This window comes from Lagenorhynchus albirostris, chromosome X (assembly GCF_949774975.1).
Source record: "Lagenorhynchus albirostris chromosome X, mLagAlb1.1, whole genome shotgun sequence".
NCBI lineage: Eukaryota > Metazoa > Chordata > Mammalia > Artiodactyla > Delphinidae > Lagenorhynchus > Lagenorhynchus albirostris.
In genome coordinates, this window is record NC_083116.1 from 25,244,056 (window position 1) to 25,262,221 (window position 18,166).

General features: G+C 35.2%; 1 protein-coding gene across 3 annotated transcripts in view; it reads right to left on the bottom strand.

Annotated features, from left to right (window-relative positions):
* STAG2 (STAG2 cohesin complex component) overlaps window positions 1–18,166 on the bottom strand; it is a 115,945-nt gene that overhangs the window by 67,703 nt on the left and 30,076 nt on the right. For all 3 annotated transcript variants that reach the window (XM_060138738.1, XM_060138736.1, XM_060138737.1), the window contains 3 exons: window positions 7,216–7,359; window positions 3,943–4,021; window positions 597–761 (listed from right to left, as the gene is read on the bottom strand). In XM_060138738.1, the coding sequence (XP_059994721.1) occupies window positions 597–761; window positions 3,943–4,021; window positions 7,216–7,259 (288 nt within the window). In that variant the 5' untranslated portion in view covers window positions 7,260–7,359. The remainder of the gene's footprint in view (window positions 1–596; window positions 762–3,942; window positions 4,022–7,215; window positions 7,360–18,166) is intronic.

Below are 18,166 nucleotides of genomic sequence, written 5' to 3' on the forward strand. Positions count from 1 at the left end.
AGCGTGTATATTGAGTATAGTGTTGATTCAATTTTTAAAAACCATATGGGTTTAGCCTCCAGTGTAAAGCTGAAATGCTTCTACTGTCATAAAATTATGAAGAAACAAATTTAGGATGATTTAACATGAATATGACTCCAACTCTGTACTCCTCTGGTAAGAAACAGCACAAGTAATAAAATTTGTAATAGACAACAGTGATCAAAAGAATTCACTAAAGTGGACAGTGATTACATTAGGTCACTCAGCCAAGAATTCTGTATGTGCAAAGAACTTCATGTTTTAACAGCCACTATATAAACTCAAAGGAAATTGAAATGTCACAGTCAGGGTTTACATCAGCATATTTTTTGACATATTTTTTATTATATGCCATTAAAAGAAAATAATGCAGCAGAAAATGACTCAAGACACAGCTTAAAGGTCTTATGTCTGAATAGACAGATCCCTTGTTTTCTGACTAGTTTGTTGCTTTTTTCTAATACGCAGTATTAAAAAATTTTTAAACACAATTAGAAAAATCAGGGATATATTTTATATAATTCACTTAAGTTCAAAATGTACAAATGAACCAGGAAGAACACAATAAACATTACCTGCATAGCACTCTTGCCCATTTTAACAACTTCAAACAACATCATGTTTTCCACTCCATTCTGCTGGTGATGACCATTCATTCGGTTTGGACCAGAAGGAGGTTTTCCTCCTCCATTTCCACCTTTGCCCTTTTCTCCTGGGCCTTTTTTGCCTTTTTTACAAGTCTGCATAAAAATACAAGTTGCTTAAGTTATATCCTTATCCTTGAGAGTTCAAAATAAAGCTACAGCAGGAGCAGCTGATAGCGTGCATAATTATAAAACACTTAAACCTGACCTAAAGGGGACTGCCATACACATGCGTCATAATAAAATGATATGGTTGTGACAGGCTCTTTGTGGTATCAATTTTTTAAACTTATACTACCATATACCTCATGTGACACTGCAGTTAGGAGCACAGTCTCTGTAGACTGACAGACTGCCTAAGTCCCAAATTTCTATTCCTGTTAGCTGAGTGATCTTGGGCAAGTTACTTAACCACACTGTGCTTCAGAGAGATTTTCTAACTTGTAAAATGAGGATAAAAGTAAAAAAAAAAACAAAAGTGCCTACTTCATAGGATTGTGCTTTAGGGTGCAGACTGTAGTGGGCAGCAAGAATAACAAAACTCTATGAAATAAGTAACTCGTAATGAGTTCAACATTTTAACTTGATGTCTATTGTTAGTCTTATAAATCACTGCAGTGCATTGACAAAGGAATTCTAAACAGTATGAATAGGTATATCAACCTCTTTCTTGTTCTGGGCCTTCCCTCCAACACTTATTTATCATGAAAGTTCAATTAACGAACACTATGGAAATGAAGCCCCTTTATAAGAAAGTTAACATTGGGTGGAGGGACTTCATAAATCAGTGAATAGGCTGCCTACATGCCTCAGATATAAAACACCTCCAACAGCATTTATACCTTATTATTAAAAAAAAGTCATTCCCCAACTCAGAGTCCTCATTTCTAAAATGCCAGAGTTGTATCAATATCTTTACAGGTTAGAATAGATGATTTCGAGGGTCTCTTTTAGGTCTACCCATTTCTATGATCTAGAGCAACAGTCAGCAAACTTTCTGTAAAGTACCAGATAGTAAATATTTTAAGGCTCTGCAGGCCACATACTGTCTCTGTCACATATTCTTTATTTTCACTATCCTTTAAAACTGTAAATACCATTCTTAACTCGTGGGCAGTACAAAAACAGGCCATAGTTTGCAGATCCCTGATCTATAGCCAGATCTACAAATTTACTTCCACTGACAGTCTGTATGTTTCTATACTTTGTTCCATAAAGGGTCTTTTCTCCTTCTTCAAGAATCTAAAACCACCCTACTCTTAGGAACTACTTCAGGGGCTTCCCTGGTGGCGCAGTGGCTAAGAATCCGCCTGCCAATGCAGGGGACACGGGTTCAATCCCTGGTCCAGGAAGATCCCATATGCTGCGGAGCAACTAAGCCCGTGCACCACAACTACTGAGCCTGCACTCTAGAGCCCACAAGCCACAACTACTGAGCCCAAGAGCCACAACTACTGAAGGCCACGTGCCTAGAGCCCGTGCTCTGCAACAAGAGAAACCACTGCGATGCCCGTGCACCACAACAAAGAGTAGCCCATGCTCGCCGCAACTGGAGAAAGTCCATGCACAGCAATGAAGACCCAACACAGCCAAAAATAAATAAATAAAATTTATTTTTAAAAAAAGACTATGAGGTAGTATACTATAGTGGATTAAGAGTATACCACCTTTCAACAGATGTGGGCTCAAATCCTTAATGACTAAGCTTCTCTAGACCTCAGTTTCCTATCTATAAAAATTAAGTTTTCTAATCTACAGGGCTGTTCAAATATTAAATTAGATAACATGTAAAATTATTAGCACACTGCATGGAACATACATAGTATAGGGTCAAAACATTATTATTGTTATAATAAATCATTGATCTGATGCCTAATACCTCACTCACAACAGTGGCTACTCTATTCAGATGCCACTATAAGTCTTATCCCAGCTTGCAAATTAAAGCCAAAAGCAGAGTTTCGGTTTTGAAAGATGACTGCAGAACAAGGAAAAGTGGTTTTCTAATGAATAAGCATATACTACCCACTAGAATTATGGCTGTCTTTGGATAGTCATGAGTTAACATTTGTATTCATTCACATTCTCTCCCCTCCGCCACTTTTTAAGGGACTAAGAATGCATACGAAATTATGAAACACATGGATTATGTGCACTCTAAAAAGATATTCCAAGGACTAGTTAAATAAATTATGTTCCATACATAAAATGGGATCCTATGACACCATTAAAAATTACAGACAGGAAAAATTCACTGATAGGAAAGCTGCTGACAACATGTCATTAAGTTTTAAAAGCAAATGAAACAGTTTGCACAGTATGATTCCATTTAAGTAAAATTCTATGTGCATTTTTATATACAGGTGTATATATACATGTGTATGTTCATCAAAAATGTTTACATATTTAAAATGGGAAATTTTTACTTTGCTCATTGTACATTTCTGCATTATTTAGACTTTTTAAAAGTAAATGTGGATTGACATATATACACATATGTATAAAACAGATAACTACTAAGAACCTGCTGTATACACAGGGAACTCCACTTCGCTGTACAGTAGAAACTAACACAACATTGTAAAACAACTATACCCCAATAAAAATAAGAGAATCATCAAAAAAAAAAAAGAGAAAAAAAAAAGTAAATGTGTCATGAGAAAATATAAATCCAAAATTCATTTTGGCAAAGAAAATGCTGAACAAAAGCAAGTCATCTTTTGCACAATGTATTTACACATGCACGGAGTCAAATGTACTTTCCAAAATAGCAAAATGATTTAACCATTCACTAAGTTACCCACACCTCTCAGGCTACCCACTCATACTCTAAACTTGCATTCTATTGACTCAGAACTTTGTTAGTTTTTATCCTTGACATTACTTATAAAGAGTCACTGTCAACAGTAACCCATTAGACTTAAACGCTTGTAGGTTACATTTTTAGGGTACTTTAGAATAAGAAATTTACTGATTTGCTTTACATTGGACTACTCATGTACAAATAAAAATAAAGCCAACAGAGTACCACATTTTGCTTAGCATACTATGCTTTATAAAATAAACTACTAGAAACAATGACGTATTAATTTCAACTTTATAGTAGTAGAAGTGTTCAAAGGCTTGCCATACCAGTCAGGGGAAAAAAGCATTTTTAAAAGACAACAACATCTGAGACATAACTAAAACAACTATATATAGTATATAATTATATTTATTCATATATGTATATTTATGACCGTAAGAACCAAAATAAAGACACATATTCTATACATACTTTTCCTTTGCCTTGCTTTTGGTTTTTTCCTTCAATGTCTTCAAAATCTGTGTCAGAAGAAAAATGTGTTTCTGACTCCCTATGACAAAAAGATAAGCAATTATTTAAAATCTTCCTTAGAAATGTAGATGGAGTTTCTAAATTTTGCCATATTTTCTAAAAGAAAGGCTTGGTTAACTCATTACAAAACTATATTAGCATTAAATGTAATTAAGATGCTTTCCCAAAGCAACATATCGTAGCATATTACCAAACATTTAAAATTATATAACACAAAAACATTAATCTAAAACACAAATGTCTAAGCATGTTTTTATTTTGTTAATTTTTAACCAAAGCATAAAAACAAAACCAGGGGCTCTCAAACTTTTAACTCTAGGAAACGTGGTGTTCTACTGGAATGGCTGGTTTCATTTTCTGATTCAAAGACCATGGTGTTCAGGTAAAACTGTATTTTAGCACTAGGTATGAGATAATCTTTATTAGGGAATTTTAGCAATATTAAGGATCTTATGACCTTTCCTATATAACACAAAAATATTCATAATCTAAGTGTAACTATACAAAACATGTATTTCTGAAAGAATATACGTAAAACATTTTTACAAACTAAATCAACAGGGTAGGGAAGTGTGCTAATTGATCAAAATCCTTCATGAAGCAAAAAGCTGTTGAGCTATAGTCAAGAAAACTGGTTCTAATTAATACGGTACTAGGAAACTGTGATCTTGGACAACTGACAACCACTCAATCTTCTCATCTACAAACAATGTTTATGCAGGAAAGAATGAAATCTCTGAAGTCTCTTTAATCTCTAAAATATAGATTTATAGTTCTAAGAAACTGTCCCTCATTTTGGAGTAGGAGGGGTGCTTTGTATAATCTGGATTTTTCTAAGGCAAAATGGAAGTAAACCAATTTAAATACACATGTGTGATGCTTCCTATATATGTAAACATGGGTCTATCTATCTAAATAGTAGTAACAGACCCACACTTAAATGCTTAAGGCAAGGCATACCCAGTATCAATATTTGGGTCACAATGGATTTTAGAACTGAACAACACACATAAAAGATAAAGGTTTTACCATTTTAAATGTGTAAAACTATTGTCAGTTTTGTTTAAAATAAATAGAATCAAAGTGAAAGACTATCTTTCTAAAGCTAGTCTTCTCTAACTAGATTTCTTCTATTTCCATTTTTATTGTTATAATAACCAGTTGTCCAGAGGCTGTGAGTTAGGAATACTTTATAAATCTAAAATAATGGTTAAGATGCTAGCAGGGGGAAAAAATTACTATTTATAGCACTTACCTACAAAGTTATTTAAACAATGAATTGAAGATAGTGGCAATCCTAACTATGTCCTATAATGTTGCGAGGAAAAGAGCCTGTAATAAACACCATTTCCCATAGTTAATGCACTCAAAACTGAATGACTACTTAATATTAACCTTGAAACTCATGCCTCTTACATCTTAAGAATACTGTTGTCATCAATAATCTTCCCACATGCCTATATGGCTTTGCAAAAAAATTTTTGAAAATGGTTTTAAACATCTTGGTGTGTAAGTAATCTTCTTTCTTCCCCAAGATATCTGTGGGACACTAGCTCTCTTAGAGAGCTCAGTAAATGCTGTAAGTCTGCAATCACTAGTCTTTGCCAATATTCTGATGGCCAAAGAGTAATCAAAGGCTCAATTACATTCTTAATCCTCATCTCCAGGCTATCCCAACTAAAAGAATGAGCCACTAGAGGCTTAATTACTAACTGGAAAACCTTCTGAAGAAAACTGAAGTGAGTAAATGGGGTAATAAGAGTCTAAAATATCCCCAACCAGAGAAGAAATATTCTTGTGAGTCTGTCTTTCTCTAATGCTTCCTTCTGTTTTTAAGATCAAAAGAACAACAAAAACCTATCCTAGGTGAAATTAACATATGCTAATATGTTTATGGGGTATACTGGGTTCACCTTTTAGTGGCTGGAAACTTCATGAGCCATCCATCACACGACTGAATCTTCCACTCCTTTCTCTTTACCCTGCCCCCACCTCACATACCCAATCAAATACTGTCTATTCTACCTCCACAACATCGATTCCCTCTTATCCATTATCCTATTTCAGGCTCTAATTACTCGAGATATTCTAATGGTCAACAGTCTAGCTTATAACGCAAACCTTTTAAATTACCTCTACTGTATTAATGTATTTGAGAAATTTCATAAGATAATTTTATAGTAGTCAAACCAAAAATTATTTTTTTTCTCAGACTATCCCATATCCTCCCTCAAACAAAAACAAGAAATTTTCCTCAAGAATCTGAAAGTAGAGTCAATATAAACTGGGATTAAAATCACATTAAAAATCATACTTTGAAATATTGGCAATATCCCAACAGACCCTTAACACTCTGAAAATAATAAAATTATTTAAAAAATGAAAATCTATAAAACATCAAAAGCAGACACTGGCCACCATTATGTACAAGGATATCTGCTGTTTTCAAAATTTTTAGCAACCAGACTCTGTTTTTAAATCAAGTCTTATAAAGACCCTAATATGTGGTATATGTGTGCATAAAGTGAATGGGGGTCCACGAGCAGTTTAAAGGTCCACTCTTCACTTAGGTACCTCATGAAACTGGAGCTTAGTATGAAAACCACTGCTGCATATAGCAGCTCAAATTCTTTCCTACATCAAAACACCAAAGAGTAATGAGAATAAAAGCTCAATAAGGAGTACAGTAGCTTTTAAGACAAGGGTAAAGAAAATAGCTATGCTGAAGTCACTTTATGGACCAATTAGCATATAATTTGTTTCTGGGGGGTTAAAAAAAAAAAGGAAAGCATGTCCTACCCTCCTACATTTGTTTTAGCCTGTCATTTGATTTTAAACAGAAATCTGACATTACATCCTAAATAGTATTGCATGGTATATATTCCTTACTAATGAGAACACTTAACATTTTAAGAATTTCATGACACTCCCTTCAAAACAGTTGCTATTGTAAAACCAAGTATGGACTCAAAGAACTGAACAGCAAAAATAATAAATTTTCCAGGATCTAAATTATAAAATATACTACAAAAAAAGGCATGGAATTACTGTTACAGAACTCAGTAAGCATTGATATAAACTATTTCCAAGTATGCATGCTATTTTATACTGAAACATTATATCTTCTCAAGCAGAAGTAACTTTAACTGAAGTTAATACAGTTCCCATTTTGTGGAAAAAATGAGTATTTAGAGATTATCATAATATACTTACTGAAGTAGATTAAAATCAGTTGGTATTTCTGGAGCTGCTATCATTTCTTTATCATCTTCTGGGACGCCCCAATGTCAGAAATATATTCATATATTTACGTGGGTAAAATGATGGTTTGCTTCTTTCTTCTAAGACAAACAATTCCTTTAAAAGGGACAGGGGGCGGGGGGCGGGGAGAACGCCATATTTATTATAAACACGCCAAAAATATTGGGAAGGATATCTACCCCAAAACTAAATTTCCAAGTGTCTGCTAATGTGTTTTAGTAAATAAGGATTTCTGCTTTTTCTAGATACGGATTTGTTACAACTGTTGTAGCCCCACGACAGTAACAACAAATACAAAGAAAGAAGCTTCTACTACAATTATTTTTTTTAATTTGTTATGATTCTCCAGCCTTGCTTAAAAAGACAGATACCCTAACTAGGAACAGAATGAGACTTTTACTCATCCTAAAATCTTTATGACAAGTTTAAACCATAATACAAGACGCCTGAAAATTCTATAGCTTTCTGCTTATGATGTACAGTATAGTTAAAAGGAGCTAATAAAAAAAATCTAAGATATAATTTTAAAATACTTTAAAAACAGGTTCTTCTACCATAGAAGAAACATACGGTCCAAAAGCGTGGCTTATTAATAAATAACTACACTTCATGATAACACCATCTGCGTTGAACAGGAAAGGGGAAAAAATGTTAGCTCTGATCCATTCCCTCAAGGAACTTATAATCAATTTAAATACCAATAATGTCATATGGACAACAGATGAATGCCATTTGTGACCAAAGTAAGTTTGGCCATAGGAAGATGCAGTTCCTAAACAAGAGAGTGACCTAAAAGCAAATGACAAATCTATAACAAAAAAGAGAAAACAGACTGGGTTTGAAGCTCTGAATCTTATGTATAACTTTCTTTTAAAATTTTATGCTTTTATTTCCAAGCAAATCTCATACTTGGTGGCCACCTAAAGACTAAACATATCCAATTAATAATAAATATTCAAATATCACATAGTGATGAACTTCTAATGATCTCTTCCAGCAGAGTAAACTTTATACAAGAAACTGATCATTCAATTTTTCCATTAAGTTTAAATCTTGAAAAAACATCATAAATGGCTACTAATATATAATTTTTAAAAAATTTTTTAATATAATTAACATACAAAAGTTCAAAACACTGCATTTCCTTGCTCACTCTAATTAAGCTACTATGAATAGCAAAATAATGAAGAGGAGAAACAAGAATCAATAATATACAAATTAAGCCCTAATCAAGGGTTGTCTATACCACCACTTTGAGTTTCTTTTTTTCTGAAGAATACTCATATTGTAAAATATTTATTTAGATATCACTGTTAGTATAGTCTTCTCACACTAAATCATGGTCCCAGGATTGTTCCCCTCCAAGACCACTAATTGTTAATTTGTTTTTTTTTTTATTGTAACCTAAGGAATTATCTAAGTAGTATATCAGAGTTCTGAGACTTGCCATCATCACATGTAGGATACACTCTAGCCTCCTAAAAATCCCAACTAATTTAAAAAAGAAAACTGTTTTTTAAAAAGAGAACAATTTTGTTTTTTTAAGTGAGCTGGAGAGGTACAGAGATAATAAGTTCTAACCAACACATCAGGTCATCTAGATGGCAAGATGGAAATAAAGAGCTTGCTGTGTCTGTCTGCCTACCTGTCCCCTCCCCTCTCTCTCTAAGCATTTTATAAAACCAAACTTGATGCATTCCTTAAATATACAGTTTTTAAGCAGACTTTAAAGATAGTTCATAAATGTATTCTACTAAAGGACATAAAGAATGAATCAGCTCTGAAAAGCAGAGAGCACTAAATAAAACAGGTACTGTATGATATACTACATTCCTCTAAATAGCACAGAATTAATTTCTAGTGTACAAGAAGTCTTGCCAGGTCAACTTATTTTTCTCAAAGTACGGCTATACTAACATGTACTTGGTAATTAGAAACCAAAGAAAACACAAAAGAAAAATAGAATTTATAAAGATGTGAGTCTCCCAGACAAGGTGTCTGTATTTTAAAAAGAAATATCATGCCAGGGTCTGATAGGTTTAGAAAAAATTATTAAACTAGCCAACTCCCTATCCCAGTGAAACACCTGTTTTTAAAAGTTTCTAAATATTAAAAATCCATCCAACCAAGTAAAAGTATCTACCATGTGCCAAATGCAGCAGTGGGCACTGGACATACAGTAGTGAACAGGAGAGCAATGATCCTTGCCCTTATGGAACTACCTGTAACAGTAAATGTGAAAATATATTTCTAGGAAAAGGCACCTTCCTCTAATGCAACCTATTATTAAACATAATATTAAATTCCATGTATCTTGAGTTTTTACTACTGTAATCATGCTCTAAATAACCAATTTGCCACCAAAACAGTTCTTCATAGCTCAAAAAAATTATATATATTAAAGTTGTTGTGTAATTTAAAGAGGTAGGGGGAATGATGGATATGTTAGCATTGGTCTGCGGTTTTTTTTCTTCAAGAATATAAACTTTATCTGCAGGAAGAACTTCGAATTTTTCCCTTTTTATTTTAAATGTCTACAGCTATACATAAATACAATTTGCTTCCCCCAAAGATTTTCATTAAAAAATTCACAAACAAGGTCTTTAAATGTACTTAATGCCATTTGACCTAAGTTGGGAATCCCCAAACTGTAAGAATACATAATGCTCAAATAAAAGTATAAGTTTAATAATCAAACTCACCACACCATTTCTGGCCTACTGTATGTAGGTTATTAATTTTTAAGAAATATGCTCAAAGATCACAAGGTGGAGCTCTCACCTAATGTCAAAGAAAAGCTCTGAGATTTTTAGCATTTGTACCAATTCTCTATAACTACTATAAGAGAGTTAACATTCCAACAGCTTTGGAGGATAAAGCACAGAAATAAAATTTGCTTTAACTCTCAATCACTATTTCCCTTTTGGGAAAAAATACATCCAATAACAACTAGCTTCTGCTTCTCCTTACTGAAAACTAAGCAAACACATTTATCGATAGGTTGAATAACATACTTTAAAGTAAAACCACTTCCTTAGGCTCAAGTGTGTAATACACTGCCATTAAAGATTTATTAAAATTAAAAATAGGTGATTATATATATTTTAATTCTATACCTTAAATTCAAGTAAACGCTCTCAGCAGTAATGCTTTTGATATAAACAGAGATCTAAAAGCTGAAATTTGATCACCATACTTTTCAAGTTATCTATAATGAATCTATGTTTAGGGCCTGTTACTCAGTTTAGATCCCGAGTTAACTAATTCAGTAACAAAAAAACTTTCTTCTTCCACTGCTGAAAACCTGTTGGATACCTACTACTCTAGCACATAAACACAAATATATACTAAATATATATAATTATGCTTGCATCCTTAACTCCAAAAAATGACTTGATTAAAATTATCCACCCACCGCCAAAAAAGTAAAAATACACAAAAAACAACCCGTTTTTCTTTGATATTGTTTTAAAAACTTAAGGTAATTCTGATTTCTTTTTATAGAAGAATGATTGTTTCAAAGTTCCTTTAATTCAATCCCAAGTGGTTTCAAGATAGAAAATAAAAAACTACAAAACTAACAAGGTCCCTCAGAACTCACACGTTATAGGGGAGTGGGGGAAGCACTTAAAGTAGCTGGTGTATTAATTCTTTCCCTAAAAATGCAGAAATAGTCAACTGCTAAAAGCTAGCAAATTCAGCACATATACCACACGTCACACCCTTATCTTAACACTAGCCCAAAAGGGTTACGTTCTTCTATCTATAAGGATCACATCTTGGAAACGTATATACCCTTCTGAAATGCCACCATCATTATAATGCAAACACTTAAAAATAGGAACTACTTAAATGCCCAGCCATGGATTAACTTACGGTACAAAAATGTAATTCATATTCATACACTGAAACTACATATGATGACTGTGTAGCAACATGGGTAAAGTTTGATTAAGTTTAAAGCCTTATATTAGGATACAATATTAACCAAAAAGAAAACAAAGGAAAACAGTTAACATATCAGAGTGGTGAAAATGTGGTTGATTTTTAAATTTTTAATTACGGTGTTATCGTTAGTAAGAAAAAAAGTAAATTATGAGGGTGGATATTTATTTTTCAATGTCTTCTCTTAAAATCTGAACTGAGAGGAACTACAAAACTATCTCTGCTGCTAAAACCTGATCTATTCATATTTCAGATACATAATGTCAAAAAGTTACACATCTACAAAAAGAAACTGAGTTCTATCATAAAATATCTTTATTATGTTCACCTACTCAAGATTAGCAGGGAACAGAAACTTTCATATGAACTCCCGACAAGACCCAAAGGTATGTTCCTTTTATTGGCTTATCTACTTTCTTAGGAGATAGCAGACAGAAGTCTGTCATTTAGGATGAGACTGTGAAAGAAAAGGGAGACTAGTTCCTGGAGTTATTTACTCAAAACAGGAAAGTCACTATCATTCCTTATGTCAAATGATACATGGCAACTTTGAGTACATAGGTAGGGCAAGAAATGAAAAAAGCCTTTAAAAAAAGATTTCTCCTTGCTCAAAAAGATATGTTTCCTCCCTCTGTTTATCTCCCTAATTTCTGCTAATAGTCTTCTAAGTAAACAACAGGGTGAAAAGAATGACAAATCAAACAATGATCATGTATATTCAGGCCAGCAACACAATTTTAACCTAAGTGTTTCTTGATAGCATACTCACATTACACCTACCACATAAATCATTTGCAAATGTATTTTCCTTTTCACAAACTAGGAAGGAGTCCTAAAGAATTTCTAATGGGAGCACCTGCTCTAGTGCAGGGATAGGTAATCTGGAGAAGGTAGGACTAGAAGAAATCTAAATACGTAAAAGAATTAATAATCCTGTCTACATTTCCTAACTAACGGTAGGGGAGGTCAAATATCTGCCCTTACAAACTTAAAAAATAATATACAGAAGAAAGGGAAGGCCAAAAGTAAAAAAAAACTTTCTAAAATAACTAAGTAGACAAAGTGAACACACCTAATGCCACAACACTTCAAAAACAACTTTTACTTGCAGGAAGAGGGGAAGGAGCAAGCTGGGGCACAGTCTACACACATCTGGCATCACTATACACTGCCAGAAACTAAGCCAGATAGAACTGGAAACATCCACCTGTTCCCCTCCTATTTTTAAATGTATGATAGTATATGCTCAGCAATCTTCCTTATTTTCTTGTCTACCCACATTCCCCAATACTTTCCAAATGTGACTCAAGTACTAACCACAATTAGGATCACCTGGCCCAACCTACGCAGCTTGCCCCAGTTCTCGACCATCAGTTCTGATTTCTGTAGAAAATCTAGCACTCCATCGTTAACTTCACATGCACAAAGTGCTACCATTTTGAGGAGGGGGGAAAAGGGGGGAGATAAGAAAAGACTTCTGCCTTATTCCTGCAGACCCACTACTCTATCACTCTGTACTCAGTCGTACCCTGTGCCTTAGTCATCCAAGGATCAACACTCTGCCTTGTTCTTGCTGTAATGTATCTACCAGCTCCATCCCAGGAACTGGAATCCTGCCCCTAAACCTACCCTAAAAAGTCTCCCTGTGTCTCTCCAGTTGCCCTAATCCAAATGCCACAATACTGTCCTCCTCTCATCTGTCTACCATACTGACACTGACTGCTGCTAGACACTGGATACCATATCATACCTGATACAGTGGACATATATAAACTATCTAATTCCAAGTCTGCTACTTCCCCAGTTTGCCTAACCAGCTGCTGTTGACTAGACATTATCTGGCCCTATCGCAAAATAAATATCAAAACAGGTAAATATTTATCACATACTATCAAATATCATACCTCAGGACTTCCCTGGTGGCGCAGTGGCTAAGAATCTGCCTGCCAATGCAGGGGACACGGGTTCAAGCCCTGGTCCAGGAAGATCCCACATGACGTGGAGCAACTAAGCCCGTGCGCCACAACTACTGAATCTGTACTCTAGAGCCCGTGAGCCACAACTCCTGAGCCCTTGAGCCACAACTACCGAAGCCCACGCGCCTAGAGCCCACGCTCCGCAACAAGAGAAGCCACCGCAATGAGAAGCCCACACACCGCAATGAAGAGTAGCCCCCGCTCGCCGCAACTAGAGAAAGCCCACGCGCAGCAACAAAGACCCAACGCAGCCAAAAATAAATAAATAAATACATAATCATACCTCAGTCTGCAAGGTCAACAGCTAAATCATGAATCATTTTTTGAAGTACTGTCAATGTTCACTCTTCATCTCACTTATACTTGAATATCATACTCTGAAGTTAGCCTTCTGCAATAATTTAAAGTATGTATGTGCCCCACTGACATAACTTTCTGTATGTTAAGACATGAGTAAACAGCAGCAATTACTACTGGGTGTAGTGGCTTTCGACATTTCAGAGGTGAGACAAAATTAGCTAGTATAAATGAATGTCTAGATCTGAAAATCAAATTTACAACAACGAGCTAATTTCATGTGTTAACACTTGTAAATGGTATACAGCATGATATAAGCACAGTGCATCATTACCATCAAATCCACTTCGCGCTGGGCACCACTGGCTCACTGGCAGATTTCAATCAATAGCGGTTATCAAGGCAGATTTCATAACAAAGTTGATGAAGACAGGATAATCCCGCCCAGATTTTGAGGGAAATCCAAATTTTTATTTCATATACTCTCAGACTGATTACACCAAAAACACTTTCACATTTATTCAAGGCACTAAAAAGTATCTAAATGAAATCTTGAGTGTTTATTAATAACTCACATGAAGATGGAGACACAACTGTAACTTAGATACAATTCGGTTAATAAAGTGTAAAATAAATCACTTTATAGAGGACAGTGGGAAATTTTAATCTAAAATTTAGAACTGCAGTTACTACTACCAAGCACAGTATTTTTTATTCATTTTATTATGGCAGCAAACAGAACATACATGCTACATATTTAATACTTTTTTTTTTTGGCTGCACCACGTGGCATGTGGCTCTTAGTTCTCCAGCCAGGGATTGCACAACCCCTGCAGTGGAAGCGTGGAGTCTTAACCACTGGACCACCAGGGAAGTCCTATATTTAATATTTCTTGTCCCTTCCACGTCTGATTAGGTAACACTTTATTAAAATACCTAGCATTCGCATCCACTTGATATAAACCACTAATCTTCCTACTAACATCCACAGTACACAATTCACAGGCTTGAATTATAGTCATATTAAAGTTCAGAAATCATGTTTTCACAATAAAGTTTATGAACACAGTATAGGCACTTCCAAGTTCTCATTTCAAATCTAAAAGGCTGGTAATTCCACACAATGACAATGACAGGAGAGTCACATATATGTTGTACTCCAAAATTATTTTAATTCTCTCTAAACTTAAGCTTTCCTAAATAAAGATTAAAACATGTAAATTACTTTTTAAAAACTAAACTTAAGCCAGATAAAGACACTACAAAAAACGACAGACCAATATCCCTGATGAACACCAATACAAATATCCTCAACAAAATATTAGCAAACCAAATTCAATAGCATATTAAAAGTTATTATACACCATGACCAAAGTAGAATTTATTCCCCGAATGGAAGGCTGGTTCAGCACATGAAAATCAATTACTGTAATGTACATATTAACAGAATGAAAGGCAAAAACGCCTCACGATCACCTCAACTGATACAGAGAAAGCATTTGATAAGATTCAACACCTTGGGACTTCCCTGGTGGCACAGTGGTTAAGAATCCGCCTGCCAATGCAGGGGACACAGGTCCACGCCCTGGTCCAGGAAGATCCCACATGCCGCAGAGCAACTAAATGCATGTGCCACAACTACCGAGCCTGTGTGCCACAACTACTGAAGCCCACGCACCTAGAGCTCGTGCTCCTCAACAAGAGAAGCCACCACAATGAGAAGCCCGCACACCGCAAGGAAGAGTAGCCCCCGCTCACCACAACTAGAGAAAGCCCACGCACAGCAACAAAGACCCAACGCAGCCATAAATAAATAAATAAATAAATAAAGATTCAACACTTTTTCATGATAAAAACACTCAACAAACTAGACAATGAAGGAAATACCTCAACATAATAAAGAACACTTATGAAAAGCCCGCAGCTAATATCGTACCTAATGGTAAAAGACTAAAAGCTTTCCCTCTAAGATCAGGAACAAGCAATGATGCTCTCTCTCTCCACTGCTATTCAACATGGTACTGGAAGTCCTATCCAAAACAATTAGGCAAGAAAAAGAAATAAAAGCCACCCATATCAGAAAAAAAGAAGCAAAATTATCTCTGTTCACGGATGATATAGTCTTATACATAGAACACTCTAAAGATTTCACCCCCACCACCAAAAAAACTGTTACAATAAACAAATTCAGCAAAGTTGCAGGATATAAAGTCAACACACAAAAGTCAGTTGTGCTTCTATACACTAAAAACAAACAATCCAAAAAGGAAACCATTCCATTTACAATAGCACCAAAAAGAATATTTAGGAACAAACCTAACCAAACAGGTGGAAGACTCAAACACTGAAATTTATAAAACACTGCTGAATGAAATTAAAGAAGTCACAAATAAATGGAAAATTTCCTCATAAAATTCAACGGACTCCAAATAACCAAAACAGTTTAGGAAAAAAGGAACAAAGTTGGAGGAAACACACTTTCTGACTTCAAAACATATCACAAAGGTGCAATACTAGCATAAAGACAGACATACAGGGCTTCCCTGGTGGCACAGTGGTTAAGAATCTGCCTGCCAATGCAGGGGACACGGGTTTGATCCCTGGTCTGGGAAGACCCCACATGCCGCGGAGCAACGAAGCCAGTGAGCCACAACTACTGAGCCTGCGCTCTAGAGCCCACAAGCCACAACTACGGAGTCAGTGTGCCACAAGGCACGTAGGCTCAGCCACAACTACTGAGCCTACGCGCCTAGAGCCCGTGCTCCACAACAAGAGAAGCCACCACAATGAGAAGCCCGCGCACTGCAATGAAGAGTAGCCCCTGCTCGCTGCAACTAAAGAAAGCCCACATGCAGCAACAAAAGACCCAACACAGCCAAAAATAAAATTAATTAAAAAATAAAAAGACAGACATACAGACCAATGAAATAGAATGGAGAGGCCAGAAATAAACCCTTGAATACACATTCAAATGATTTTTGACAAAGGTGCCAAGACCACTCCATGGGGTTTCTCTTCAAAAAAATGCTGCTGCGAAAACTGGATATCCACAAGCAAAAGAATGAAGTCGGATCATTCATTATCTCATACCATATACAAAAATTAATTCAAAATGGATTAAAGATCTAAATGTAAGACCTAAAACTATAAAACTCATAGAATAAAACTTAGGGGAAGAGCTTCATAACACTGGACGTGGCAATGATTTCTTGGATATGACACCAAAAGCACAGACAAATGGGACTACATCAAAACTTTTACACAACAAAGGACACAACCACCAGAGTGAAAGGCAACCTACAGAATGGGAGAAAAGATTTGCAAATCATACCTGATTAGAGGTTAATATCCAGAATATACAAAGAATTCCTACAACTCAACAACAAAAAAATCAAATAACACAAATTTAAAAGGGACAAAGCACTTGAATTGAAACCAAATCAAAACTACAATGAAATACCACTTCACACCCTCTGGGATGGCTAGAATAAAAAGGACATAACAACAAGTGCCTGCAAGGATGTGGAAAAAATTGAACACTTGTGCACTGTTGGTAGGATTGTAAAATTGTGCGACTGCAATGGAAAACAGTATGGAGGTACCTCAAAATTTTTTAAATAGAACTGCCGTATAATCCAGCAAATCTCCACTTCCAGGTATATATCCCAAATATTTGAAAGCTGCGTCTCTAAGAGATATCTGCACAACCGTATTCATAGCAGCAAATTCACAGTAGCCAAGAGGTGGAAGCAACCCACATGTCCATTAACAGCTGAATGGATGAACAAAATAGGGCATATACATACATTGAAATATTATTCATCCTTAACAAAAGAGGAAGTCCTGTCACACGCTACAACATGGATGAACCTTCAAGACATTATTGTAAATGAAATAAGCCAGTTAGTCACAAAAAACAAATACTGTGCAATCCCACTTACATGAGCTATCTAAAGTATCAAATTCATAGAAACAGAAAGCAGAATGGTAGTTACCACATTTTGGTGGGGGGGCAGGAAAGGGGAAGGTGTTTAATGGGTACAGAGTTTCAGAACTGCAAGATGAAAAAGTTCTGGAGATCAGTTTCACAGCAATGTCAATTTACTTAACACTGCTGAGCTGTCCACCTAAAAATGGTTAAGACAGTAAACTTTACGGGGTTTTTTACCACGATAAAAAAATTTAAATTTAAACCCTTTTATCAAGCGTCTCTTGTATCAAACATTAACAAGATTTTATCAATCACTTGAGAACACCTTTCTAGTGAACAAGCATACTATACAACATAACTATTGATATCTTTTAAAATGTAATTTTATAAATTAAGACACTGACAATTGACATCTACACTCAGAATACTGTATTTGTCTCCTATTTATACAGTAAATAGGAAACAAAGCTTGTATCTTTATGGCAAAACAGTCAAAGAAATATCTAGCTTTAAAAAAAAAATCAACTCTACTTAATGCAGTGTGGTGACCTAAATGGGAAGGAAATCCAAAAGAGGGGATATATGTATATGTATAGCTGATTCACTTTGCTGTACAGTAGAAACTAACATAACATTGTAAAGCAACTACACTCCAAAAAAATTAATTTTTAAAAACTTGAAGTATTTGGTTGAACAATGTAAGGTAGTCTCAGCTATATCTTTACTCTGGTAAAGAGTTCAGCAGTTTCTTCTA